Source organism: Eschrichtius robustus, chromosome 16 (assembly GCF_028021215.1).
Source record: "Eschrichtius robustus isolate mEscRob2 chromosome 16, mEscRob2.pri, whole genome shotgun sequence".
Taxonomy (NCBI): Eukaryota; Metazoa; Chordata; class Mammalia; order Artiodactyla; family Eschrichtiidae; genus Eschrichtius; species Eschrichtius robustus.
Genome location: NC_090839.1, coordinates 53,091,997 through 53,117,419, shown reverse-complemented (window position 1 = coordinate 53,117,419; position 25,423 = coordinate 53,091,997). Strand labels below are relative to the sequence as shown.

Genomic DNA, 25,423 nt, shown 5'->3' with positions numbered 1-25,423 from the left:
TGCTGCAACATCACAAGCGGCGGGTTTTCATGTTTTATTGTAAAGCAACCAAAAACTCTGTGTATTTACACTTCCGCATCTCCTCTGAACACCTGAGTTCTATGCCCATCTTCTCTGTACTCGGCCAGGCAGGCAGGGGCAGGGCGCTCGGGGTCCTCGCCCCCTGCCCCAGCCCAGCCCCCCGGGACCCTGCAGGCGCCCGTGTTAGACGATGACCGTCTGCACCTCAAGCTGGCCCTCCGGCGAGGCGATGACCAGCTCTCCCGCATGCTCCAGGATCTCAATGTCCTCCGATGATACCATGGTCACGGTGGCCTGCTCGGCGCCATTTGTACCCGAGCGGGCCGTGAGCACAGTGCCCTCGCTGATGGCCGAGGCCAGTGTCATGGCCACCTGCTCCGTCAGGCTCTCAGGGGTGGCAATAGTGATGGTGTCGGCAGCAGCTGCCTCTGTGCCCAGCCCTGCCTCCTGGTCCATGGTCACATTCTGCACGATGATCTGGTGCCCGGCGCTGGCCTGGTGCACGATCTGCTGCACTACCTTCATGATGTGACTGTCCACCTGTGGGTGGCTCAAGGCTCAGCCCATGAGTCTGGTGAGGGTGCCAGGCCACCCCACCCCGCCCATCCCCCAGCCCCTCACCTCCGTCTGGGTGCCCTCGATGATCTCCGTGGCTTCACTGGTCTCTGCATCATCCGCAGTGGCCTGGACGGAGGGTCAGAGGTCAGCCTTGCCCGCCCCAGGCCCCATCCGAACCCCGGTGGCCCCACACCCACCTCGATGATGTACTCCTGGGTGTCGGCTACCACGGACGAGAACTCGACCAACACGGTGTGTGGGTCGTCGGCGAGGACGGCGGCGGCCGCTGCGGGGCTCTCCTCGGACACCAGCAACTCCTCCACCTCCAGCAGGCAGCCCCCTGTGGCGGGGAGCTCAGTCAGTGCCGGCCGGCCGCGGCCCCCCACCCCCTCCCTGCCGCCTCCCAGCCCTACCTTTGGTACGCAGGTGCCGGTTGAGTGTGCCATGCTCGGCAAAGCCACGGCCGCACTTGTAGCACTTGAAGGGCTTCTCGCCCGTGTGGTGCCGCACGTGCCGCACCAGCGAGCCCTTCTCCCGGAAGCCTCGGCTGCAGAATGGGCACACGTGCGGCTTCTCCTCCAGGTGTGTCCGGAAGTGCACCTGCTGGGCATTCTGTGGAGACCCACCATCAGGGCCAGCCTGGCCTTGGCTCTCCCAGCCCCCTCTGAGGGCCCCGGCTGGGACTGAGCAGGCTGTCAGGTGAGGGGTGAGGAGGGAGGTCTGGGGGCACAGAACAAGGGACAGATCTGGCTCAGGGAGCGGGGAGCCCACAGATGGGGGATCAGGGGCCCACCTTGGTCTTGTAGCACTTGCCACACTCGGGACAGGGGTAGGGCCTCTCATCTGAGTGGACACGCCGGTGGCCGCGGACGTGGGCGATGGTCTTGTAGAGCTTCCCGCAGTCCCCACAGCGGAAGCGGCGCTCGTGCACATGCACCTCCTGGTGCTTCTTGAGCAGGTAGGCCTTGGGGAAGGCCTTGCCACACTGCGGGCATGTGAATGGCCTCGGCCCTGGGGCCACAGTCCGTGTCAGGCCAGGACCACCACCCGAGGGCCCCACCCTAGCCACCTGCCCACAGGCAACCCTGACCATCCACAGCACACCCGAGAGCCCCTCCCGGCTACCCACGGCCGTCCACTGCCCAGTACCCCCACCAACCTGCCACCCACCTGCGTGGCCTCTTTTGTGGGCCTCCAGGGTGGCCGCCGTTGGGAAGGTCTCACTGCACTGAGGGCATGGGTGGGTCCTGGGCACAGCTGAGGCCTCACTGGCCACCTGCTGGGGGACCACAGCACACCTCCAGTACCCATTGCAGGCTGGGCCCGAGCAGCGCCGTGGAGGCCAGACCGAGGCACCCCCACCCTGGGAGGCTCCATAATGGGCCCAAGGAAAACGATAAACAGATAAGGGGACAAAGTCACTGCACACAGTGATGCAACTTTCCACCGCAGGGAGCACAGCAAGGAGGCTGGTGGCAGCCAGGATAGCATGGTGACTTTGTACCCAAGGTCCAGCCCCCCAGAAGGGGCACGCCGGCAGCGCAGGCACCTACTGTCTCCACCTGTTCCACCTCCAGCAGCGGCAGTTCTGGGGGACCATCTCCCAGGGGCTGGGGACTGGACACAGTGGGAGGGGCTGGCTCCAGGGCTCCCTCCTCCCCAGGGACCCGCTCAAGGACAATGCCGGAGTTCTGCATGGCCTGGTGCAGCAGGTTCTCACGGCTGCCCTCGCTGGAACAGGGAAGCTCCTCGGGGCCGGGGGGCTGCAGGGGAGGCAAAGGGAGGCTGGCCAGGCAGCCCGGCACGCAGCACCCACCCGCCACCACCGCACAGGGCAGCCCCAGGGGCCCCCATGCATACCTGGCGTCTTCACTCAGGAATGCCCCTGGGAGCCCCACAGCCCGCTCCACCTGCCTTCCCCTGCCCCACCTCATCCCCAGCTCACTCTCCGTTGCCCCTCCCTGCCATGACCTGGGTCTCCCATCTCCCCACCCGGCAACCAGACTGAGCACCAGGAAGGCAGGCCCATGTCAGTCCTGTTCCCAGTGGAGCCAGTACCCAGAACAGAGCCTGGTGCTGAGCAGACAAAGGCCTCCCCTGACCTGTCCCCACCTCTGGGGTGAGGGCTTTCATGCCCAGGGGAAGCTCTTGCATCTGGACGTGGACTTCGTGGATGACAGTGCCCTTGGCATCTGTCACCAGGTGAATCACAGGCGAAGTTTCCATGGGCCCTCCTGTCATTGCCGATGATGTAACAGTCCCCACGGTGGACGCACCAGGCCCTTTAAGGCAGAACCAAGAGAGTCCATGAAGAAACACCCAACCAGGGTGGCACTCAGAGAGCAGCCAGGGCCAGGGTAGGGAGCCCCCGACCACTCTGACCTGTGGGAGTGTCCTCTTTGCTGACAACCACATCTTTGCTCATGCTGAAGCGGATTTTTTCCGTGCACGGGGTGAGAGACTTGAGGTGCCGGGTCAGCGCACCCGACTCGCGGAAGCTTTTCCCACACTTGGCACACTTATAAGGGCGCTCATCTGCAGAGAGAATGGTGTCAGCCTCGGGCGGGACGCTGGCTTGGTGCTGAGGGGAAGCAGGCCTGGAGCCACAGCCTCAGTACCACCAGGAGGAAGGGGCCACGAAGCCCAGGAGCCGGGGCACCCCCAGGGCCAGCGGCAGCGTGCTGTGCAGCTCCCGGCCCCAGGCCCGAGGCCGGCTCACCTGTGTGCCGCCGGTGGTGCCGGATGAGTGAGCCTTTGGTCCGAAAGGAGGCCCCACACAGTTTGCACTCGTGGTCCTTTCGGCTACTGTGGGTGACCATGTGGGCCTTAAGGATGCTGCCCTGTGGGGGAGGGGCGGCGAGGCTCAGGCACCTCCCTGGGCAGGAGCGGGAAGGCCTGGCTCCCACAGCCAGTGTGCCTGCGGCCCCAGGGCCTCACCGTCTTGAAGGTCTTGTGGCACAGCATGCACACGTAGCGGCCGTCCTTGTTCACCAGCAGCTTGACCTGGGCCTGCTCACCCTCCCCAGAGAGCCCAGGCCCCTGACGGTTGGGGCTGCCCCGGGCCTCTGCCATCCTGCTGTCCCCCGGCTCCGCCTCAGAGGCCACGATGACCTCTTTGATGTGTCCACCACCTGAGGAAAGGCAGATGGGCCTGAGCCTTGGGATGCCATGGGCCCTGCCGCTTCCTCGGATCCCAGCCCGAGGACACTGCTGTGGCACAGTGGATTTGTCTTGACCAACCCCCAGCCCCAGCACATGGCGCCTGCTCAGCCTGAATGGGTGGGAGGTACTGTGCTCTGACTCCACAGAGCTGCCCAGAGGAGCTCCAGGCCTCCAGAATGTGTTCAGCAGGGAAACCCACCATGAGCACGGACGCCCCCTTCCCTCAGCCAAGAGGCACGCACGACTAGATGTGCACAGGGGTCCCGCCGTGTCCAAGGGCGGCAGAGTGCCGGCACAGAGGCAGTGGACAGGCCAACTCGCCACCATTGGCCCCCTCGCTGCTCCGGCTAACGTGAGGAGGAAATGTCTCTGGGGATCACCCACCAGCATCGGTTTCAAGGCAGGCAGGCAAGAGACCCAGCCTGGGAGAGGGAGCGCTCGACACGCCTAGGACAGTCTGAGGAAGGAAGGCTGTGCTTTTGCAGCTCTCACGGGGCTTGAAGAAATCTGACACTGTGCAAAGCTAAACTGTAAACACACTTCACAATTTCTGCTCATGAAAATGACACGTGGGAATCGGCTGTGAAGCCGCTTCTTAGAAACCATCTCAATCAGGCTGGCATCGTGTTTTGACAAACCATTCTCCCAAAACAGAATGGAAGTGCCGTGACTCAAACAATTAAGGGCATCTCTCGCTCCTGCCCTGGCTGACATGCTTGAAGCTTTATCTTTCCTCCCCTCCAGGAGTGAATTTCCAAAAGAACAGGGATTTCTGCCAGGCTAGGACTTGAGTTTGAGTGTGGCACAGCAGACAGAGGAGTCAGAGAAGGGGGGAACGTGGCTGCCCTGAGTCCAGAGATAAAATGTAAATTTGTTTCCAGGGAAGAGGCAGGAGAGCCTGCAGTGGGTATCCAGCCCCCTGTGCAGTCCCTGGGAACTGCACCCCCCAGCCCAGCAAGGACTGAGAACCCGCAGCCCTGCAATGCCAGCAGCTGGTGGTTTAGGACTCTGGCCTGGGCTCCAGATCGCTGAGCAGCTGACACCAAGGGGACATTTGGGATACCCAGGAGGCCTGCAAAGGGGAAACTCTCAAGGGTGCAAGAGAGGCCGGGGGTGCCCAGAGAGGAGCCCCTGGAGCACAAGGAGCTGCCCAGCCACAGGCTTGGGCCAGCTGGAGGCTGGATGGCAGGCAGGGCCTGGCTAGCCAGGGGGCCAGAGCCTGGAGATGCTGCCTGAACCCAGGGAACCTGTTTTCCCATATGACACCACCACCCAAGAAGCCAAACGCCACACCAGGGCTGGGCATGGCCCCACCTCCCACATGTCAGCCCTCTTATCCCAGAGGAGAAACAGGCAACCGTCCTCGTGCACAGGAATGTCAGGGGAAAGACAGTGTGGAGACAGGGACAGGTCCTGTAGCTTCCCTGGAATGGGACCTTGGCAGAACACCCTGCTCTGAGGTTCCCCTCCCCCAGGTCGCCTCCCCACCTCTTCCTGCTCCAGCTGGTCCCAAGGGCTTCCCAAGGCCAAGTTCTACCTGTTGCCCAAACCTGCTTCCTGTCCAGTCACCTACTCACGTCCCTGCCAAGGCCCCTGCCCATTCCCTTCCCAACCTCCCATGGCATCAGGCCCAGCCCAGCCCAGCCTCCCTCCACTGCCACGCTCACACCCAGCCCCCGGCTCCCTCGGGCTGCCCTTTGAATGTCCCAGTTGCACGCTCACCTGCCTCCTATTAAGGAGCATGTGACCCAATCCAGACCTCTCAACACCCCGACACTCCCTGCCCTACTGCACTTTAAAAAAGCCATCAAAGAGCCTGACTAGGCGTTGTATGCTCTTAAAGGCCATGTTAAGAATCAGGATAGGAATCGCCACCCCCACGCCAGAGGGAGTGAGCACTGGGGAGGTGAAGGCCAAGGTCAGGCAGCAGGTCAGGGCGGAGCTGCAGCAGCAGGTGCACCCCACACACACCCCAGCCTGACCCTCCAGAGCCAACTGTGGGGTGGGAAGTAGGAACCAGGGTTGGGGTTGGGGGGTGGCAAAAATGTAGGGAAGATTCCGGAAGGACCAGGGCAGAGACAGTCTGGGGCAGCAGCAGGAGAGAGCAGCCAGCTCATGATTTATGCACAAAGTGAAGTCTCCCCGAGGCCCAGGTGTCCCCCAGGGCTGCCCAGGTTCTGGGCTTCCGCTTTCTGGGCAGGGCAGGGCAGGGCAGGGCCTGGTGGCCAACGCTTGCTCTTGCTGCAGGCCCTGCCCTGGGGAAGGTGCACACAAGGTCTCAGCCCCTCCTCGGCCAGGCCTTGCTCTCGGGACAGCAGAGGGGCACAGGCAGCAGAGGTCCCCAGCTTCCAGCCTTGACCGCGGATGACTAACAGGTCAGCAATGCCTCAGCGCTGAGAAAGCCACACGTGAACAGCCATGGTGGGGCCAAACCAGCTTACCGACAATGTCAGGAGCGTGGCTGATGTCTGCCGTGAGAGCGGCTGCCTCCACCACGATGTGGGCCACAGTGATGGGCTCCTCTGAGCCTGCTGCTGCTGGCTCCACCTGCCATTGGGCGACAGGGGACAGAGGAGACTCGTCTCCAGGGCTCCAGAGCTTGGGCTTATGTCCATGCAGGATGGCTGGGGTGGGGCCTCTCATCTCCCGCAACGGACCACTGCTCTGAGCCTGACTCCCAGCCTGAACCCTCCACCCCAGGCCCAGGGGTCGGCCCCATCACTCTAATGCCTCCAGCCACCAAGGGCCCCATGCGGAGCCCTGAGCACCCTCAGGGAGGACTCCAGGATGAAGTGACTAGAAGCTCCAGCTTGAGGCTCAGCTGGCTCTGCAGAGATGAAGGTGAGCACCTCCACCTACAGCCCAGCCAGGTGATCAGGGGAAAGGGCCCCCAGGGATGTGGGGCCGGGGGCCTTCTGGAGGAGAGGACACCTCTGGGAGGGGCAGAAAAAGAGCACAGGGTCAGAGTGAGACAATTCTGGGCCCACTCCTCTGGGCCACTCCCGGGGTGACCAGAGGCACCTGACTTCTCTTGCAGTCTCCTTTCCCACTTCCATAGGATGAGGATGACAAGAGCGCCCACCCCACAGGGGTGCCGTGGGCCTCAGTAGGACTGTGTGTGTACAGCCCAAGTACACACCGAGTGCAACAAAGTTGGCCATTTTTATGACAGAGTTGTGGGATCCACGGAGCCACACTTTGTTTGTGGGATCCCCAGGAACCATATGTACAGGACAGGAGACAAAAGGACAAAAGCCACCGTGATATCCCTAAGCCAGGACAGGCCCTCAGGCTTCAAGAAAGGAGGGACCCCAGGCCCCAATTGTGCAGGCTTCAGCCAGAGGCTGCTGAGAGGGCCCGCATCCCAGGCCATCCGGGAAAGCCCAGAGCACCGCCAGGAGTCCCCCACCCACAGCCGGATGCCTGCCCTCTGCCCACCCCGGTGGCACAGGTCCGTCTTGACATGCCTCCACCTCCTCATCCTGCTGTCCGCCGAGGGGCGGGGTGGAGGGCACGCACGCGTGCAATGGCAGTAGGGGGATGCTACCTCCTGACCCAGCAGCGCAGCAGCAGTGGTGGCAGGCAGGGCCTCCTGGGGCACCCGCTGGCAGACCTTCTGAAGCTTGTGCTGAACAAAGTCCTCCAAGGCGGTGAACTCCGCCTGGCAGCGGCCACATCGGTGCACGTCATCTTCATCTGCAACGAGCCTGCGGTCAGTGGGGCTTGGGAGGGATTCCAGCCCCAGGCAGATGCACCCAAGGGTGGCATCAGAACCAGAGGCGCCTTCCCTAGCCCTCCCAAAGGGGCTGAGAACACTCTTGGGAGCCCAGGGTGCCAGGCCCCTTCTCCGGAGGTCTGCAGCAGTGCCCACCCTAGGAAGAGCAGCATCCAGCAGGGGATAACCCTGACCATACACTTAGGCTGTAGGGATCCAAAGCCCCTACTTCAGAGATGAGGGGAGAGAGGCCCAGGGAGCAGCTGGGAGGCAGAGGGATTCAGCCAAGCTGGTTTGGGGACAGTGGAGGACCAGGGTTTAAGACTGTTGGGGTTTGCATGTGCCCTTGGGCACCTCAGTGACCAGGTCTGGGTCTGTTTCTTCATCTGTAAAATGGGCCGACTCAGTGTGTGTGTACAGGCTCTAGCTGAGAGGCCAGTCCTCAGCAAACATGGGAGAGGTGGGGCACCCTCACCCATGACCACTCTTTTCTCACTCTGACTTCATGCTTCACTGGTTCCAAACAGGTGGCACCTCCCTACTCTGGTGAAGACGCGCAGAGTGGGACTTTCCAGAGGTGTTCCACACCCCAGGGCCATGGGCCACCGCACCTGAGCCCCTCACCATCTGGGCTGACCAGCCAGTGCCTGCCCCAGGTCCTGCAGAAGAGACTTCCGGCTCACTGAGTCCCCTACTGTGTGCTGGGCATCTTACTGGGGCCATCAGCAAATCCGGCCAGCACCCTGAGGAAATAGAAGTGACTATTCCCTCTCTAGAAAAACAACTTGAGATTCAAGGCCACCCAGCTGGTGAGTGTTGGGGCCAGAACTTGAGGGTCTACCCCAGACACCCTGCTGTTTACCCTAAGGGATGGGGAGATGCTCCTTCTGCTTTCATAAAAGTCTGCCAGTTCTCACCACCTCAGTGCAGTCCCACATCAAGGTCAAACCCAGGCCTGGAGGACAGAAGGAGCCCAGTTGATGTCTATTGGATTAATGAGCAAAGGGCCAAACCACAGCCGAGACTCACAGAAGGCCACCTGACAGAGGGCGGTCCCCTCCAGATGGTTCACAGTCACAAGCCAAGCACTGAGGTGACTGTACCCTCCTAACCCTCCCACCCCACTCCCCAGGTCTGACTCAGCACCAGCGTGTTGCCATTGAAGGAATCCCCACCACAGAAGGGGACACACCCAGCCCTGTAACACTGAGTGAGATAAGGCCCTGGGCAAGCCCAGCAGGGCACAGCAACCTCCAAAGAGACCCCTCTGCAGGTAGCACTGCCCCCCATGCCAAGCTACCTAACCAAGCTGGAATAAGGAGCAAGAAATGATGTACTGAGAATTACAAATCCTATGGGGACAAAGACCACCACCCCGATATCACCACCAACCCCCTCCTGCCCGGCCCAGTCTAAAGCTTCCTGGGACAAGCTCAGAGGGTAGAGACCAGAATTCTGTCTCCAAAAGCTATCAGTGCCCCTGTGTGTCCCCAGAACTGTTCTCAGAGATTCACATACATGCTCTATTTTGATTCTCACCACCATCCTATGAGGCAGCAGAACCCAGAAGTTAAGGGAGTGGGTTGAGGAGTCACACAATCCTGGTATCCAACAAGTCCTTGGTACTTACTAGCTGGGTGACCTGGTCACTTTCACATATTTGAACCTCAATTTTCCTCATCTACAAAATGGGAATAATAATAGTAATAATAATAACGGCATCTAGGGCTGGCTTGAGAATGAAAAAGGCTGATGCATGGTAAGTGCTCGATACATTATCCTCAACAGTAGCATCCCTATTCTGTAAGGGGAAATGGAGGCTCAGAGAGGTATGTGGTTACCTGCCCAAGATCAAACAGCTAGAAAGAGGCAGGTCTGGGACAGAGCTGGCTGCAGCTTTCCAGCACTGGGCTCTGCTGCCTCCCCTCGGGTGCTGGAAAGACCCGAGGCCCCGCCCTCCCGGAGCCTCCAGTCACACCCCGGCCAGGGCCCCAGTGGCCCGTCAGGTGAAGTGGGAGGGGGCGCGGAGGAGGGCAGGGCCCTGTCGAGACTGGGAGGCAGAGGGGGGCCGGGCCGCTGGCCTAAGGGCGGGGCAGGCAGTGGAGGCGATCTCCGAGGTCTACACTGACAGCCCCGGTGGCCTGGACACAGGTGAGTATCCGCGGGTGGGCACGGGGGCCCACGGGGGTGATGGGCGCCCCGCCAGGGTTAGGCCTGAGGGTCTGAGGAAACCGGGGGGCTCGTGGAAGGCTATGAGAGGTCCCGTGGGGACCCGTGAGGTCTGCAATGAACCGGGCCTGGGAGGGTCTGTCGCGCCAGCAGCTCAGGCCGTCGGGGCCTCCACCAGCCAAGCTGAGCCGTCCCCACCCTGGCCGCTCCCGGCCCTGTCTGGCCCTGTTACCTTCCTCGCTAAAGGGCGCCGGGAGGCCGAGGAAGCCACCGGGGGCCAAGGCCGCCGCCGCCGCCGCCGCGACCCCGCCCTCGCCCGCTTCCTGCCCGGCTTCGGTCCGGGCTTCTGCCGTATGCGCGGCCGTTACCCGCACTGCCATCGCGCCCTCCATGTCGCAACGCGCCGCAGGAAGATGGCGGATTTACGACCGTGTCGTCATAACAACGGGCCGCGCCAAGGCTAGCGAGAAGACGGGAGGCGGGCGATGGGCGGGGCCAGGGTGGGTTTGATCGGCAGGAGGCGGGGCGGAGCCAGAGGGTGTGGCCTGGAACCGCAGAGGCGGGGCCAAGCTCAGGGAGAGAAGAGACGGGGCGGGACTGCTGGGAGTGGTTGTAGTTAAGGTGGAAAGGACTGACAGGAGGTGGCGCGGGGCCTGGGAGGGCCCGCTGGCCGTGGCTGGAGCTGGGTTCCGGCAGCTCCTTTAAGGCTCTAGCGAACTGGCGGCGCCAACTGACCGGCCCTCAGCCGGTGCTGCCGCCGCAGGTGCCCAGCCGCGATCCGAGCTCGAGTAGGCCGAACTCGAGTGGGCCGCTGCCGGGACACCGCCCCAGCTCGGACCAGTAGAGTGGTGCTCGCTGCCCGCCCCCGACCCCCTCGGGTGGCAGAACCTCCCTTGATGGTTGACCCAGTCACAGGGGAAAACCCGAGTTGGGGATGGCTCACGGGTAGCTTCACTAACCCTTTCATTTTTTACTTTATTTTTTTTTAATTTTATTTATTTTTTATTTTTATTTTTGGCTGCGTTGGGTCTTCATTGCTGTGTGCGGACTTTCTCTGGTTGCGGTGGGCGGGGGCCACTCTTCATTGCGGTGCGCGGGCTTCTCACTGCAGTGGCTTCTCTTGTTGTGGAGCACGGGCTCTAGGCGCACCGGCTTCAGTAGTTGTGGCACGCGAGCTCTAGATAGCAGGCTCAGTAGTTGTGGCGCACGGGCTTAGTTGCTCCGCCAGGGCTCGAACCCGTGTCCCCTGCATTGGCAAGTGGACTCCCAACCACTGCACCACCAGGGAAGCCCAACCCTTTCATTCTTTTGTATAGTTTTCAAGTTGTGGTAAGTACACATAAAAATTACCGTTAGTGACAGTACATTCACAATGTTGTGCAACTATCACCAACATGTAGTTAGAGAACGTTGTCATCATTCCAAAAGGAAACCTGTACGCATTAGCAGTCACTCCCCATTCTCCCCTCCCCCCAGCCCCTAGCAAACCACTTTCTTTCTCTGTGGATTTGCATTTTCTGGACATTTCATATAAACAGAATATACACGTGGTCTTTTGCATCTGGTTTCTTTCACGTTAGTATGATGTTTTTGAGGTTTATCCAGGTTGTAGCATGCAGCAGTACTTCATTCCTTTTGTGGCTGAATAATATTCCATTATATGAATAGACTGATTCTTTTTATTCTTTTTAAGGTAGTATTAGTTCTTTGAAGCTAAGTGCGTTATAGGATTTTCTTATTTAAGATACCAATCATCCCCATTTTGAAGAAGAAACTGAGGCACAGAACTGATGGAACACTTGCCCAAGGGCAGACCAAAGATCTAACCCAGGTCTGTCAAGAGTCATGGGCTAGAAACCCACAGGGCGTGCTCTCCCAGCTTGGTTATTCTCTGTGGCTCAGCCCAGTGCTAGATTCCAAAGACTCAGGTGAATTAGACCCAGTTCCCTCCAGGAAGACCAGTCTCCGGGGAAGACCAAGCACGGACACAAGGGCCCGGACAGAGAGTGGGCATCTCTGCCCTGGGAAGGACACCAGCAGAGACTGTCTCCATGCTGGGGCTGCCCAGCTAAGGAACTGAGGACCCTTAGCCTGTCAGGAGCTGGGATGTGTGAGGCACAGATTGGATCACCAGAAGTCAGGCCGGGGTAAAAATGGGGCTGCTTTCTGCAGGGGGCTTGCTCACCATTGCAGGCATTTAAGCAGAGAGTGACAACATTTCAGAAGGATCCTCCTGACTGCTGTGCAGGAAAGGAAGATCTAGGATGGACAGTCTCTGAGAGGGACAAACAGGCGGAGGAGCAGGTGGGTACTTATGGAGCAGGAGGGATCTAGGGGGCACCTGGGAAGAGAGGACCAAGAGGACACCTCACTTGAGGATGTGTGGGGGAGTGATGGGAAAGCCAGCATCAGAGAGGAAGAGGAAGACCACCAGAGGAATGGAGTGGGGGTGGATTTCAAAGACAGAGCACAGCCTGGGTGTGGATGGACATGAGGAGGAGCTGGCCCAGGGGAGACAGACAACCTGCCCTGCTCCATGCTCCAGAGCCTGTGGGACAGAGTTGTCAGGGACAGGCCAGGGCTCCTGCCTGGTTATTCCCTGGGGGTCAGAAAAGGGAATCCTGACCCAGTGAGCTCTAAGCCCCACCTCAGCTGAAGCCCAGGCAGACCAGCGGCAACAGGAGTGGGCCTGAGGTCACTGGAAGGCAGAGTGGCCAGGGGCAGGCCTTCTCCCTTCCCCAAAGTCCTCCTTCCCCCAGATGGCCTCCTTTCCCACCCTGCCCTCAGCGTGGGCTCCAGCTGCACACTGTGTTTGACAGTCAATAATGGCTTCTCTGTGGCCAGAGCCTGACAGGAACTCCATCATCCTTTTTGATGGCTACTCAATCTCCCTTCATTGGATGTACTTAAATCTATTCAACCAATCCCATGTTGAAGATAATTTAGGTTGCATCCAATTTTTTTTTTGCCACTTCAGTCCTTTTTCCTTTTTTTTTTTTAAGGGTTTGTTGTTGTTGTTTTGTTTTGTTTTGGCCGCGCCGTGCGGCTTGCGGGATCTTGGTTCCCCAACCAGGGATCGAACCCACGCCTTCGGCAGTGAAACCTCGGAGTCCTAACCACTGGACTGCCAGGGAATTCCCTTCAGTCCTTTTGCAATGACACCCTTTTTTGCTTAGCTCATTAGAAGTGATAACATCTGTGAAAACAGTTTCAATGGCTATTGGTATTTTCTAATACAATTTAAATCCATGCAATGCTATGAAGATTAGTGTCCTTGTACCACCTAAGTCCATGCCCCACTCCACCTGTGATCCAGCTTCCTCACTTGGGAGGACCCTGGTGCCGTCCATTCGCAGGTATATAATGAGCACCTACTGTGTGTCAGGGACACAAAACGATTGATCATGCTGTGCTCCTCTCCCATCCAGATGCATGGCACCTTGTCCAAGGACAGTCCTCCCCAATAAAGGGCACCGTCCTTTCCAGACTCCTTCAGGACCTTGTCCACAGCCATCCCCTCTCTTGATACTGGCCGTTCCATCTCTCCCACTATGCCAGCTCAGACTCTACAACCTACAGGGGATGTTAAAACAAACAGAGCTCAGCTTTGGGGTCAGCTGAGTTTAATCCCAACTCTGCATTGTCCAGCTGGTGACTCTCTGTGGCTCAGTTTCCTCATCTGTAAATGGGGACACTAATTGTCCTTGCCTCTCAGGGTTGTTCTGTGATTCTGACAAGGTAATGCAGGTAAGGAGCAGCACTCAGTGCCTAGATGCTTACTGAGTGCCCAGTAAACCAAGGCAACCGGGCAAGTATTGCACCAGGCAGCCCACGGCTGAACAGAGCAGTGTTTTCTCATTCTGGCCAGTGAACCACATACACTGAATGTTTCTGGGTGGTAAAGCAGGATCTGTGATCTTCTGTCAAATCCAGTTCTTCCCAGGGTCAGTCGGCTCCACCAACAAAACTGAGTGGGAAGACACAGGGAGGAAGGTGCTGCTCCCCTCCTGGCTAGTGGGTGCGCCAAGCAGGAACACTGCATATCCTGCCCTCGTGGGCCATGGCCCCTGCCCTCCAGGGGTTCCCAGGCCAGCCAAGACCAAAGAACAGGCTGAAGGTAAACAATCAGGGCCTTAAGGGTACTGAGGTTACTGGCTTTACCTCATGGGTTTGGGGGTGAGGGGGGTCCAGAGTAGTCATTATGGAGACTTGGGGCCCAAGAGAGGAGCAGGGATTTGACAACGCTAGGAGTTGGAGGTCTGGATCGCCTGGCACAGGGTAAGCGCTCAGGAAGCTGGGGCCTGCTATTCTGCCACCTGGCCCTAGTGAAAGTAATAAGGAGAAACATACACCTACTCTATGAACTGGCAATTCCACGCCTAAGTATATACCCAAGAGAAATAAGGGCCCACATCCACAAATGAGTGTGTAGGAACAAGAACCTTCATAGGGACATTATTTAAAATAGCTCCAAACTGGAAGTGACCCAAATGTCCATCACCTGGAGAAAAATCAGGGGAGTATATTCTTACAATGACCCGTGTGGCAATTAAAAAAAAAAAAAAAAAAGAAGAATGGATTTCACAGATATTATGTTGATCCAAAAGAAGCAAGACTCAGAGGAGTACACAGGATAAGCTCCTGTAAGACGGTCTAGAACAGGCAAAGGAGGCTATGACTCACTCTATGGTGACAGAAGTCAGAAAAGCAGTTTGGGGAGGGGTAACCGCTATGGACTGGATAGTGACTTGAGGGAACTTTCTGGAGTGATGGAAATATTCTATACCTTGATTTGGGGTATGTTTTTATATACATATATAAATTTATTTATTGTTGGCTACGTTGGGTCTTCGTTGCTGCGTGTGGGCTTTCTCTAGTTGTGTCGAGCAGGGGCTACTCTTCATTGTGGTGCGTGGGCTTCTCATTGTGGTGGCTTCTCTTGTTGCAGAGCACAGGCTCTAGGCACGCAGGCTCCAGTACCTGTGGCACGCGGGCTCTAGAGCACAGGCTCAGTAGTTGTGGCGTACGGGCTTAGTTGCTCTGCGGCATGTGGGATCTTCCCGGACTAGGGCTCGAACCCGTGTCCCCTGCATTGGCAGGTGGATTCTTAACCACTGAGCCACCAGGGAAGTCCTGGGCTATGTTTACACATGCATAACAGGGATGTAAAAATTCCATCAAGCTGCACACTTAAAGTTTATGCACTTTATGTTACGCCTCCATAAAAGTTAATAACACCTAATAATGATGATAACAGCGACCAACTGTTGAGTGCTGTGTTCTAGGCACTACTGCCCTTCTCTTAGACCCTAATGCCGCTGTCTTGTAATTACTCGTCCACATGACCACCAAGGCACAAGGAAAGCGTTTTTGCGAACGACAGGAAATGACAACGCGACGCTTGTTGGGAAGGAGCCTGGGGCTGGCTCTCAGGAATGGCCGTAGTCGGCCCACGCGCAGACACTGTCCGGAGTGTGTCCACGGCGGAGGGCACAGACCAGCGCCTCCCTGGCAAAGGTGCGGACATGACTCCAGCCGAAAAGGGGACTGCGGCGCCCCCTTCTGCCGCGGTGCTGCGGAGAGCCCCGCCTGCAAGATCGGAGACAAGCCAGCCAATCAGCAGCCGGCTCGGCCGGTTGGCAGTTGGCGGGGGGGGGGTAGTCACTGGATTAAGGGCCTCCGTCACCTAGGCTGACCAAGAGCCTCCAATGGGCGAGCTGCCCCGCGCCAGCCAATGAGCAGCAGGCTTACGTCCTGCGCCGACTCTCCGGCTCCTCCGCCGAATTTCCGCAGTGAGCGTCCCACGCAGTATGCCGGTTGGCTCCCTGCCAGCCAGTCACCGGGGCGCCTAGGGCCTGACAGCCAATGGCCGCCCGCCTGCCCGTGCCGGACCGCGAAGGTTGGCGCTGCGCTCCTGCAGCCCGCGGGAGGCGGGGGCGGATTGGCGCAGGCGGTGTCCAATGGGCGGCAAGTGCGAGGCGCGTGGCCAATGAGTGCGCCGGGGGCGGGGCGGGGGCGGTGGCGGGCGGCTGCGAGGAAGAGCTGGCGGTCGGTGGTGGCGGTGGCGGTGGCGGTGGCGGCGGCGGCGGCGGCGGCGGCGGCGGGCCATGGCGGAGGTGGAGGCCGGAGGCGACGAGGGCCGCTGCGTGCGGCTGAATGCCGAGCGGGCCCAGGAGCTGCTGGCCGACGTGGACACGGTGCTGTTCGACTGCGACGGTGTGCTGTGGCGCGGTGAGACGGCGGTCGCCGGCGCGCCCGAGACCCTGACGGCGCTGCGGGCCCGCGGCAAGCGCCTCGGCTTCATCACCAACAACAGCAGCAAGACCCGCGAGGCCTACGCCGAGAAGCTGCGGCGCCTGGGCTTCGGCGGCCCGACGGGGCCCGGCGCCGGCAGCGAGGTCTTCGGCACGGCCTACTGCACCGCGCTCTACCTGCGCCAGCGCCTGACCGGTCCGCCGGCCCCCAAGGCCTACGTGCTGGGCAGCGTGGCCCTGGCCGCCGAGCTGGAGGCCGTGGGCGTCTCCTGCGTGGGCGTGGGGCCCGAGCCGCTGCAGGGCGACGGCCCCAGCGCCTGGCTGGATGAGCCCCTGGAGCCTGATGTGCGCGCCGTCGTGGTGGGCTTCGACCCGCACTTCAGCTACATGAAGCTAACGAAGGCCGTGCGCTACCTGCAGCAGCCCGGCTGCCTGCTTGTAGGCACCAACATGGACAACCGGCTCCCACTCGAGAACGGCCGGTTCATCGCGGGTCCGTGCGCCCCGGGGGAGGGAGGCTGGAGGGCGAGCGACGGGTCCCTCCCGGCCTCTGACCCCCGGCACTCTCCTCCTCTCCTTCTCCGCCCCGCAGGTACCGGCTGTCTGGTCCGAGCCGTGGAGATGGCCGCGCAGCGCCAAGCCGACATCATAGGAAAGCCCAGCCGTTTCATCTTCGACTGCGTGTCCCAGGAATATGGCATCAACCCGGAGCGCACCATCATGGTGGGTGATCGCCTGGACACAGACATCCTCCTGGGCGTCACGTGTGGTCTGAAGACCATCCTGACCCTCACTGGGGTCTCCACTCTACGGGATGTGAAGAGTAATCAGGAAAGTGACTGCTTGTCTAAGAAGAAAATGGTCCCTGACTTCTATGTTGACAGCATAGCCGACCTTTTGCCTGCCCTTCAAGGTTAAAGATTTAGTGTCTTTAATCTCCAGAATAAAAAAAATTGAAAATCACCCAAATTAATAGGTGGGGCTTAAGCATCGCTCGGTTAGGTGGCTTCAAGTTTGCTTACTTGGAGTTAAGCCAAGGTACTAATTGTTAATCTTGTAAGTAAATGTTTGGGGGGCGATTTTTACAAATGCTTATATTTTAAGATGCACTTTTAAGCTTGGAGGGCATTGTGGGGGTCCTGGGCCTTAGGTGCCAATTGGTCTTGCTGTTGGGTTCAGCATGTGTCCAGGATTCAGGTAACCTCGGGGCCTGCTAATAGGACTGAGATGGGTCTAGGGGTGTCATGTATTTTATTGAAAATTTCAGGGATCAGGGGGAGGAGAGGCTGATTATTTTGACTGTTGTGAGAAACCCAGGGCCCCGTCTGTGTGGTTATCAGCAGAGGAGCCTACTGCTGCCTCAGCCCCTCACCTGAAGGTTGGGAGTGGAGGAAAGGGCTGGTCTCAGGTGGTGTCTCCTTGTCCATGGGGTGTGGGGTGCTGCCCTCACCACCACCCCACACTTCCTTAAAAACCACTCTGATGTCACAATTGAGTGTATGTTCCGTTTTAGATACCCAGGGCTGCAACTCCTCATGCACGATTGTGCAGTTCTGTAAACTCAGCCTGGCTAAACCTCATCTTTTCCAAATGTGCATATAAACCCAGGTGACTTGGACTGAGCATATTGTTTGCTGAGCGCCAGGAGGGCACAAATGCCTTCGTTGAACTCTGGGCTGCCATGCAGGGAGCTCAGAGCAGCATTGGTACCAAAAGTTTTTTTAACTTTTGAACAACTTTGTCAAGTGGTGGAATTGAACCGTAAGCATGTCGATTAATAGCTGTGCTCTGTCTTGTAGGGAAAATCCCACTGAAGAAGTCTCCGTGCCCCGCAGCCAGCAGTATGGCCAAAGGCATGTGCTGGCTAAGGAATGCTTGTCACCCAAGGCTCCCTCTGGGTAGAGGAGGAAAGAGGTGTCCCTCAAAACAGGAAGTCCTTTTACAGAACATCCAGTCTTTTCCTGTCTTGGTTGGGATGGGTGTCATATGTCAGTGGTCCATGAGGCCACCTATTTTGACCCTGGAGTCCCTTGTCAGTTGCCATCTGGAGGACTGGCAGGGTCCACTGGCTAGCCAAGGGTTTTTGGCAGGGGTCCGTGGCCTTTTCTGCCTGTTCCCTAAGTTGCTGACCTTTGAGAATAGGCCTGATAAGCAGACCCTCTGGCCGCACTTGTAGGGTAGGGCCTGGGAAGCTGTTCCTTTTGGCCGACTCCTTCCTGGTGCCTCGCCCTGCACACAGTGGCATCTGCCCAGAGCCTGTGACTTTTCTCCTAGCCCCAGGGTCACAGTGCTCCTTCACTCACTCTCGTAAGAGTGCTCAGAGCAATAAACGGTGTCCTGAGCCTCCAGCTCCCCCCAGGCCTGGGTGTCTGGGGTTCAGACTCTGCCGTAGGCAACGCGAGGGCAGCGGGCACCTGTGAGGTTGGTGGTGCTGACGTTGGCTCTGCGAGGTCGGCTCAAGGTGGGTCTGGATATTGAGCAGGCCTGTCAGGGCGTTGTCACCCACACCAGGAACACACGGCAGGTGCAGCAGCCAGCAACACCTCCCTTTTCTGCTGGGCGGCAGCCCCGGAGCCCTGTGCATCATGTCTACACCCCATTGCACTGTGTGAACCCAAAGGTATATTAAACTCTCAAACTCCAGCTGACTCTGGTGTTCCTCGCTCTCGCCTGGACAGCAGCCTTCACACACAGGGTGCAGCTGTCTCACCACAGCCGGGCAGTGGAGAGGGCAGCAGGGCCGGGTACACTCAGTACAAGGCCATTCTGGGATTCCAATTCCAGAGTTGGGACGCTGACCACAGCAACTCCACCCCATCTCAGGCCCACTGCAGAGAGTCAGGTTCTGAAGAATCAGGAAAAACAAGGCACAAAAAAAACCAGAGTATGAAAGGGCCATGGGGTGAAGCTGGTGAAGGAATGCACTTCCTGAAAGCTGCCAGTGCTGGGGGCCACTAACTGTTGGGATCCACAGTGTCAAGCAGCTAGAAATGCATGGCACCAGTCAGAGAAAGCCACGCTGGGCAGGGGTCAGTGGATATGAGGCTGACCTAACCATCCTGGGGCATGCAGGAGATTTCGGGAAGCGGCCCTCACCGCAGTGGAGCCTTCTGGAAGCCATCCTGGTCTCAGGCAGGCACCTGGGGGGTGCCCTGTGTTGGTGGGGGCTGGGAAGCAGCTGGGGTGCATGGGGAGGAAAGGGAAGTGGCACAGAATCCCATGCCTGTCATTCATGAAACAGGCACCTGTTGATGGTCTGCTGCGTGCCAGGCCTTGTACCCAGTCCTGGGAGTGTAGAGGTAACCCGAGAGACTAGAAACAGGCTTCTTAAGGAAAAATTAAATCTGCCCCCAACTAGACTCCCTATATAAAGTCGTCCTGGCCAGACCTGAGCTGCCCTCTGTGCCAGCCGCTGGGTCCTGACTTCCACAGTGGCCATGCTCTCATGCCCTCCCATGCCCATGCGCTCTCTGGTCTGCACAGGCCAGGTGTTGGGAGAGCCAGGCACAGTGATGAGCAGCCCCCCCAGGTGACCTGTCTCTGACCCAGATATCAGGTAGCTGGGCTGGGGAGGAGGCAGGAGGGGAAGGGGCCAGGACGATTGTTTGACTCATCGGAGGTGTCCTGAGGTTTCCCGGGCTGCAGCAGACAATCAGCGCATTGTCACCAGGGCTGCATCATGGAGCAGGGGAGCTGCCGGGCCGAGAGCCCCGGGTCTGGACCTGTTGGGGTGAGTGCCTCCCACCACTCGGTGCCCTCTCCTTGGACAAAGACCCAGGGACTGTCCTGCAGGGGCAGGAGAAGCGTCCACCTCCCATACCTCCTCAGCCCCTTCCTTCCCTGAGCCAGCCTGTTGCCTGGTCTCCACTCCAAGCCCCAATGACTGCAATGTGCTTCCACATGAAGACCAAGCCCTGCCACGGGGGCTGGAGAGCTCCTGGCCTGCTACTGCTGCTGCTGGCACTGGCCACCACTGGGGCCGTGGCTGGAGGGCTTCTTGGCTTCGCTCACAGCCCTCTCAAGGTGAGGCCCCCTCAGGACCCAGGCAGGGCACAGAATGTGGGGAGGAGGAGGAGAGACCAGCATAGCCCACCCCTCCAGTGGAGCCAGGGCTCGGAGCAGACAGCAGGAGGACCAGAGGGGTGGCGGGGTTAAAAGCCGCGCAGCAGGGCTGGGGGAGTGTCGGGGGCTGCTCCAGCCTGGCCAGCTGAGCTCCTGCTTCCCACTCTTAGCCACTGCTGCAGACGCTCCGTCTGACCCTCCCGAGCCCCAGGGTGCCCCGGACCAACCAAACCGAACAGGTGGATGTGGCCCAGAATGTGGCAACCATCAGGGTGACTCCAGCTCAGAGCAACCACAGCTGGGCAGTGCTGTTCGACGGGCAGAGCGTGAGTGGCCTGGGGAGGGGGGTGGGGGTGGGGGTGGATGTTCAGGTGGCCCTGCCTCACCTGCCTGCCTTCCCAGGGTTGTGTCTGTTACCGCCCCTCAGAGCACCGGGCCTGCTTCCTCCGCCTAATGGAACCCGGAGACCGCGAGACCCTGCAGCTGCTGGTGAACACCTCTTGGGTAAGGAGCCTCCACCCAAGGGCCAGACAAAGGGTCCTGTGTGTGGCCTGGGCCCGGGGCAGGATGGGGCTCCAGTTTCAGGGGAACAGAAGCTCTATCTTCCTTTGGTTGAGGCTGCTGACAAGAGCCAGGGCAGGGCTGGCACAATGCCAGCATGTCCAGGGACACGTGGGCCCAACCCAGCCAGGGGCAGTGCGAGTGTCCTTCTCTGCAGCCCCAAGGGACTCGCAGCCCCAGCCAGGACACCCACTATGCCCAGGAGCTGCTGGCAGTGCTTGGGAGCCATGAGGTGGACCCTGCCCAGGTGGGGGCTTCTGTGCGGAACCTTTGTGCAAAGACCCCCATTTACTGGGCCCGACGAGCAGAGAGTGAGTTGGGGCAGGCTGTGCGGAGGGGCCTGGGCTCCCACAGGACAGTCGGTGGCGGGGTGGGGAAGGAGTCCTTTGGGGATCATGGAGGCCCCTCCCCCCAGGGCCCCAGAGGCAGCGGCTGATCTACCTATGCATCGACATCTGCTTCCCAAGCAACATCTGCATGTCCGTCTGCTTTTATTACCTCCCGGGCTAAGCCCTTGCAGCGCAGCCCCTCAGGCCAGCCAGCTGGCCGGCGCAATCACCCGTCCATGGAGGGTAGCCGCTGGCGGGGCTAATAAACAACTCCACCTGGCCGTGACGGTGTCCTCTGTGGCCTCGGGACACGAAACAGTGGCAGGGACGGGAAGGAGGAGGCACTGGCTTGGGGGTGGGCACCAGCCTCGGATCCCCCTCAGCGGCTCTAGGCCCTGTGGGTCCAGAATTTCTGAAGGGAATGCAAGCTGCCTAGGGTGGGCCTCCTGAGCCTCCTCACATCCATATAAGCAACCGGGGCTGAGAGAGTCCCAGGGTGGACCAGCCTGGCCAGTCTAGTCTGGCCAGGGACCAGGGTAGGTCAGTCAGGTCCAGCGAGCCTAGGATGGTAGAGGCCAGCCCATGGGGTGTCACTCTGATCTGGGCAGCTGAACAGACACATCCAGCTGGTGCCGCCTGGACAGCTGCCTGCAATCCCGAGGGGACACAGGTTAGCCCAGCACACTGTCGTTGAAGGCCAAGCAGACAACAGCTTTCTGGTGGCCACCGTACTCTCTCTTGATCTCTCCCGTCTCCACGCACCAGAGCCGGGCCAGGTTGTCAGAGGAAGCTGCAGGGAGGGACAGCATGGGTGGCAGCTCAGGGTGCAGCCCCAGGCCGGGCCAACGGGGGTGGGGAGGCAGGGCAGGCAGGCGGGGCTCACCGGTGACTATGTACTGGGAGTCCCCCGAGAAGGCGCAGCCCCACATCCAGCCTCGGGACGACTCTCCAGGGTTGCTGCTCTTGATGCTCAGCTCCGTCATCAGGGAGAAGTTGGACGTCCTCCAAATCTTGCACGTCTGGTCGGCGGAGCAGGTGGCGAGGAGCCTGGGGGTGGGTGTGAGCGTGGCAGGGATGTCATCAACGGCCACTCCCATCCCGTACCCCCTTGCCGTCCTCCAAGCAGGCCCAATGCATTAGGCCCCCAGCCCCAGGCACACTGCCTCCTCCCCGCAGCCATGCAAGGGCTCCCGGTCCCCCAGGCCCTGCACACACGTGGAGTCTGGGCTGAAGCGGCACTGCAGGGCATAGCGGGTGTGTGCTGGGATCTTGGTCTTGGGGATGAGCTGTGTCACCTCGTCACCAATGCCCCCAGTCAGGTTCCAGACATAGCAGTTCCCCTGTGGGGTAGGAGGGAAGTCACGGGAGGCCCGGAGCCTCCAGTCTGACAGGAGGGGAAGGATACCCTGGCGGCAAAACCTAGATCCAGGGGCTGCCATCCAACGTTGTGGCTGTGCACAAGGATCTGGAGGCCAGGGGACATGTGACAGGCACATCTGGCCCTGCCTGCAGGGAGCACCTGGGTGACCTGGCCCCAACCAAGGGCCATACCTGATGAGCTGAGGGCAGGAGGCCATGCCTGGCCTTCCTGAAGGATGCTGCTGGCCAACAAGAATGTGAAGAACAAGATGAGAGGAGGGCACCCAGATAGAGGGAACAGCAGGGCAAAGGCTTGGAAGTGGGTGGTCTGGGGATGTCGGGAACAACTGATTTGCTGAGACTGAATGGACGTTAAAGGAAGAAAATGAGGCTGGATAGGAGTCCAGGGGTCAAATCACAGTGTCCTGAGGCCCTGGTAAGGAGCCTAGGGCATCTTGCAGTTCACCCAGGGGAAGGATGCAGTCAGGCTGGTACTGCTGAAGGATGCTCTGGTAGCAGAGGGAAAATGGGTTAGGGGCAGGGGGAGGTCACAGAGGAAGGAAGGAGGTCAGAGAAGCTACAACCACTGTTGGGAGAGACGAGGGAAACTTGGACCAGGAGGAGACAGGGAGGAGAGAGGGAAACGGACAACTGGAAAGACTCTGGAGATGGAGGTGACTGGACTGCTGGGTGGGCTATGGCAGGTAGCGAGAGGCAGCATCAGGAGTGACACCCAGGTTTCTGGCTTTGGTGGCTGGGTCAGAGCTGGAGCCCAGGACGGGGAAGCAGGACTGTGGGGGGAGGGGAGGGGCCAGAGGGACATCTGGGGAATAAGCCCACCTTCAGGGAATAAGGGAGGTAAGGGGCTGGGAGCTGAGCTGCACACCCGTCCCTGGGACTCACAGTGCTATTGACCGCGGCCATGTAGCTGGCATCGGGGTCGATGTGGGCCGATGTGATAGAGACCTCAGGCTCCGGGATCAGCTGCTCGTTGTGGTCAGTTTTCAAGTCCCAGATGTGGATGGCACCACTCTGGTCACCCACAATGAGTTCTGCCTGAGGTGCAGGGGAGGTGAGGTGGGGCAGGACCCCTGCCCTCCAAAGCCCCAGGGTGCCCAGCCCTGTGCTTCCCCCTCACCTGGTTAGGGTGCAGGCACACACAGTTAATGGGCGCATTCACCTGGAAGATCCGCTGACACTGCAGGTTCCGGGACCTTCGAGGTGGGGGACACACTCTGTCTATAGTGGATGCCATTGTTACTCCACCCAAAGGCCCTTTTCCCTGGCCACTTATCTTGTCTCTCTACGATGGGAGCTGTCTCATAGGAAATACTTGGGAGGTTCGGCCCTCTCCAGGGGCGGCCTGAAGCCAATAACTGACTCAGACGGGCATAAAGGGTGGCCCCTTGCCTCAAGGCGGGGCTCACTGTTTGATGCAGTTAATTCCAGAGCCGCCTGTTGGATCAGGCTGAGGCTCTGCTCGTCTCTGTGGGTCTTCATCCCTGCCCTATCATTCCTCACTTGCCCTCAATAAGTCACCTGCACAGAAAACCCCATCTCAGCCTCTGCTTGGAGGAGACCTGACCTAAGTCTCCCAGCCTGGCCCTCACCCCCACACACCCAGGCAGCAGACCCCTCCTGCCCAGTACCCCACACCTGAGGTCCCAGATCCGGGCGGTGCAGTCCTCCCCACCAGTGTACATCCAGCGGCCGTCCTCGTGGAAGCCCACAGATGCGATGTTCTTGTTGACCCCATCATAGCTGATGATGGGGTTGGGGTTATTGGAGTTGAGATCATACATGCGAATGTGCTGGTAACCTAGGGGCACAGGCCAAACTGAAGTGTGGCTGCGCCTAGATGGACCTATGAGAAATCAGGGGTTGGGGTCGAGGGTACAGGTACCTGCAGCAGCAATCATGCTGCGGTCAGGTGTGATCTCCAGCGCGTTCACCTGCTGGGTCTGTTAAGGAGGATGACAAACAGAGCCCATCCTTCCCACCGGAGGCCTTTGCCCAGACTGTTATCCCTACCAGGCATCCTACCCAGCACCACCTGCCCCAACTCCACAGTGGAGGATACGGAGTCCTGGTGCTGCACCGTTCGCGTACAGATCCCGCTGTGGGCCTGCCAGAACCGCACCGTGTGGTCATAACCTGCAGTGGCCAAGATGACGGGGTCACTGCCCACCGTACCTGGAGACGTGTTCATGGTGTGGCTGCTTGAAAGACTCGGATCTACACAGGGCCCTAGGTCTGACCGGCAGGGGTCAGAGATCAGAGAATCTGGAAAAGAGAGAGGAGTGCAGTGTTTAGGGAATACCCTCTATGTCCTAAACAGGTTACAACAGATTACTCGGTGCTAAAAAATAAAATCATCCCCATTTTAGATAAAGGGAAACTGAGGCTCAGAGAGGTTCAGGGATACGCGTGACACCCGGCGGAGGACAGTGCCGAGCTCCAAGGCGCATGCTCCGTTCCCCGTCCCAAGAACCCCGCCGGAACGCCACCCTACCCGCGGCCGGCAGGGGGCAGTCACGTCCGGGGCGCCACTCCGCCGCAGGGCGGGCCGCGCATGCGCAGCGAGGCGGACAGGCCGGAGGGAAAAGCCTGAACGCTACGGCTGCGCATGCGTAGCAGGCCGGTGGCCGGACCTGATGGGCGGGAGTGCTTTCTGGCTGGACCCTCGAGCTCCCCGGTGCTCCGTCGACCACCCTGACTCCGTCCCGCTGAGCCAGCTTCCCCCGGGCGCGCTCTCCCGGCCACTGAAAGCCGCTTTCCAGCCCTCGCCCCGCGGCCTCCGTACCTTACTTGCTGCTCTGCGTTCCGCCGCGGTCCAGGACGCCTAGCGGAGCCGGAGCAAGTCGATAGAGGCCGAGGCCGAGCGTAGAGTTATCGATGGGCCATTAGGGCGACACCAAGGGGCGTAAAGGGGAGCAGGGACGGGGGACGAGACTAGAGTTCTGGGGCAGGGGGCTCCTCAATACGGGCCTCTGCGGTATCGGGTGGCGCCGGTGGACGAAAGCAGCGACCCCAGCCTTCTCCCCACTCGGGCACCCCACCCTTCTGAGACCCATTCTCCAGGCCGGGTTGCACCATCCACTCCCTCCCATCCATCCCCTGATTCCCACGCGGGGCTAGGATTCCCAGGTAAATTACAGGACATCCAGTTGCATTTGAATTCAGATAAGCAACATGTTTTGTTTTGCTAAGTATAAGTATATCCCAAATATTGC

At 59.6% G+C, this 25,423-nt stretch overlaps 4 protein-coding genes across 8 annotated transcripts; 2 read left to right on the top strand and 2 right to left on the bottom strand.

Moving 5' to 3' along the window:
* Positions 1-21: 21 nt before the first annotated feature.
* Positions 22-10,044, bottom strand: E4F1 (E4F transcription factor 1). 4 transcript variants are annotated; one of them, XM_068524310.1, is made up of 16 exons: positions 8,996-9,847; positions 8,319-8,411; positions 8,081-8,199; positions 7,180-7,437; positions 6,183-6,288; positions 3,517-3,710; positions 3,299-3,419; positions 2,962-3,114; positions 2,692-2,861; positions 2,133-2,342; positions 1,750-1,858; positions 1,373-1,590; positions 993-1,191; positions 777-919; positions 643-705; positions 22-561 (listed from the first exon to the last, which is right to left on the bottom strand). In XM_068524310.1, the coding sequence occupies exons 4-16, from the start codon at positions 7,204-7,206 to the stop codon at positions 205-207; spliced, it is 2,070 nt and encodes a 689-aa protein (XP_068380411.1). In that variant the 5' UTR covers positions 7,207-7,437; positions 8,081-8,199; positions 8,319-8,411; positions 8,996-9,847; the 3' UTR covers positions 22-204. The 4 variants fall into 4 exon arrangements, with proteins under 4 accessions (XP_068380411.1, XP_068380409.1, XP_068380410.1 ...); XM_068524308.1 differs by lacking the exons at positions 8,081-8,199; positions 8,319-8,411; positions 8,996-9,847 and adding an exon at positions 9,858-10,044 and having other exon boundaries at positions 7,289-7,437; XM_068524309.1 differs by lacking the exons at positions 8,081-8,199; positions 8,319-8,411; positions 8,996-9,847 and adding an exon at positions 9,858-10,044 and having other exon boundaries at positions 1,750-1,855; positions 7,289-7,437.
* A 5,671-nt stretch (positions 10,045-15,715) lies between these two features.
* Positions 15,716-18,522, top strand: PGP (phosphoglycolate phosphatase). Its single transcript, XM_068524312.1, has 2 exons — positions 15,716-16,372; positions 16,472-18,522. The coding sequence occupies exons 1-2, from the start codon at positions 15,733-15,735 to the stop codon at positions 16,795-16,797; spliced, it is 966 nt and encodes a 321-aa protein (XP_068380413.1). The 5' UTR covers positions 15,716-15,732; the 3' UTR covers positions 16,798-18,522.
* Positions 18,523-19,758: 1,236 nt separating this feature from the next.
* Positions 19,759-21,056, top strand: BRICD5 (BRICHOS domain containing 5). Its single transcript, XM_068524764.1, has 5 exons — positions 19,759-19,902; positions 20,112-20,267; positions 20,344-20,445; positions 20,660-20,813; positions 20,918-21,056. Exons 1-5 carry the CDS (start codon positions 19,759-19,761, stop codon positions 21,010-21,012), a joined length of 651 nt encoding a protein of 216 aa, XP_068380865.1. The 3' UTR covers positions 21,013-21,056.
* Positions 20,977-25,044, bottom strand: MLST8 (MTOR associated protein, LST8 homolog). 2 transcript variants are annotated; one of them, XM_068565781.1, is made up of 9 exons: positions 24,994-25,044; positions 24,271-24,473; positions 24,094-24,145; positions 23,847-24,009; positions 23,329-23,404; positions 23,094-23,246; positions 22,047-22,171; positions 21,715-21,878; positions 20,977-21,621 (listed from the first exon to the last, which is right to left on the bottom strand). In XM_068565781.1, the coding sequence occupies exons 2-9, from the start codon at positions 24,397-24,399 to the stop codon at positions 21,503-21,505; spliced, it is 981 nt and encodes a 326-aa protein (XP_068421882.1). In that variant the 5' UTR covers positions 24,400-24,473; positions 24,994-25,044; the 3' UTR covers positions 20,977-21,502. The 2 variants fall into 2 exon arrangements, with proteins under 2 accessions (XP_068421882.1, XP_068421884.1); XM_068565783.1 differs by lacking the exon at positions 24,094-24,145 and having other exon boundaries at positions 23,847-24,054; positions 24,384-24,473.
* Between the last annotated feature and the right edge of the window lie 379 nt (positions 25,045-25,423).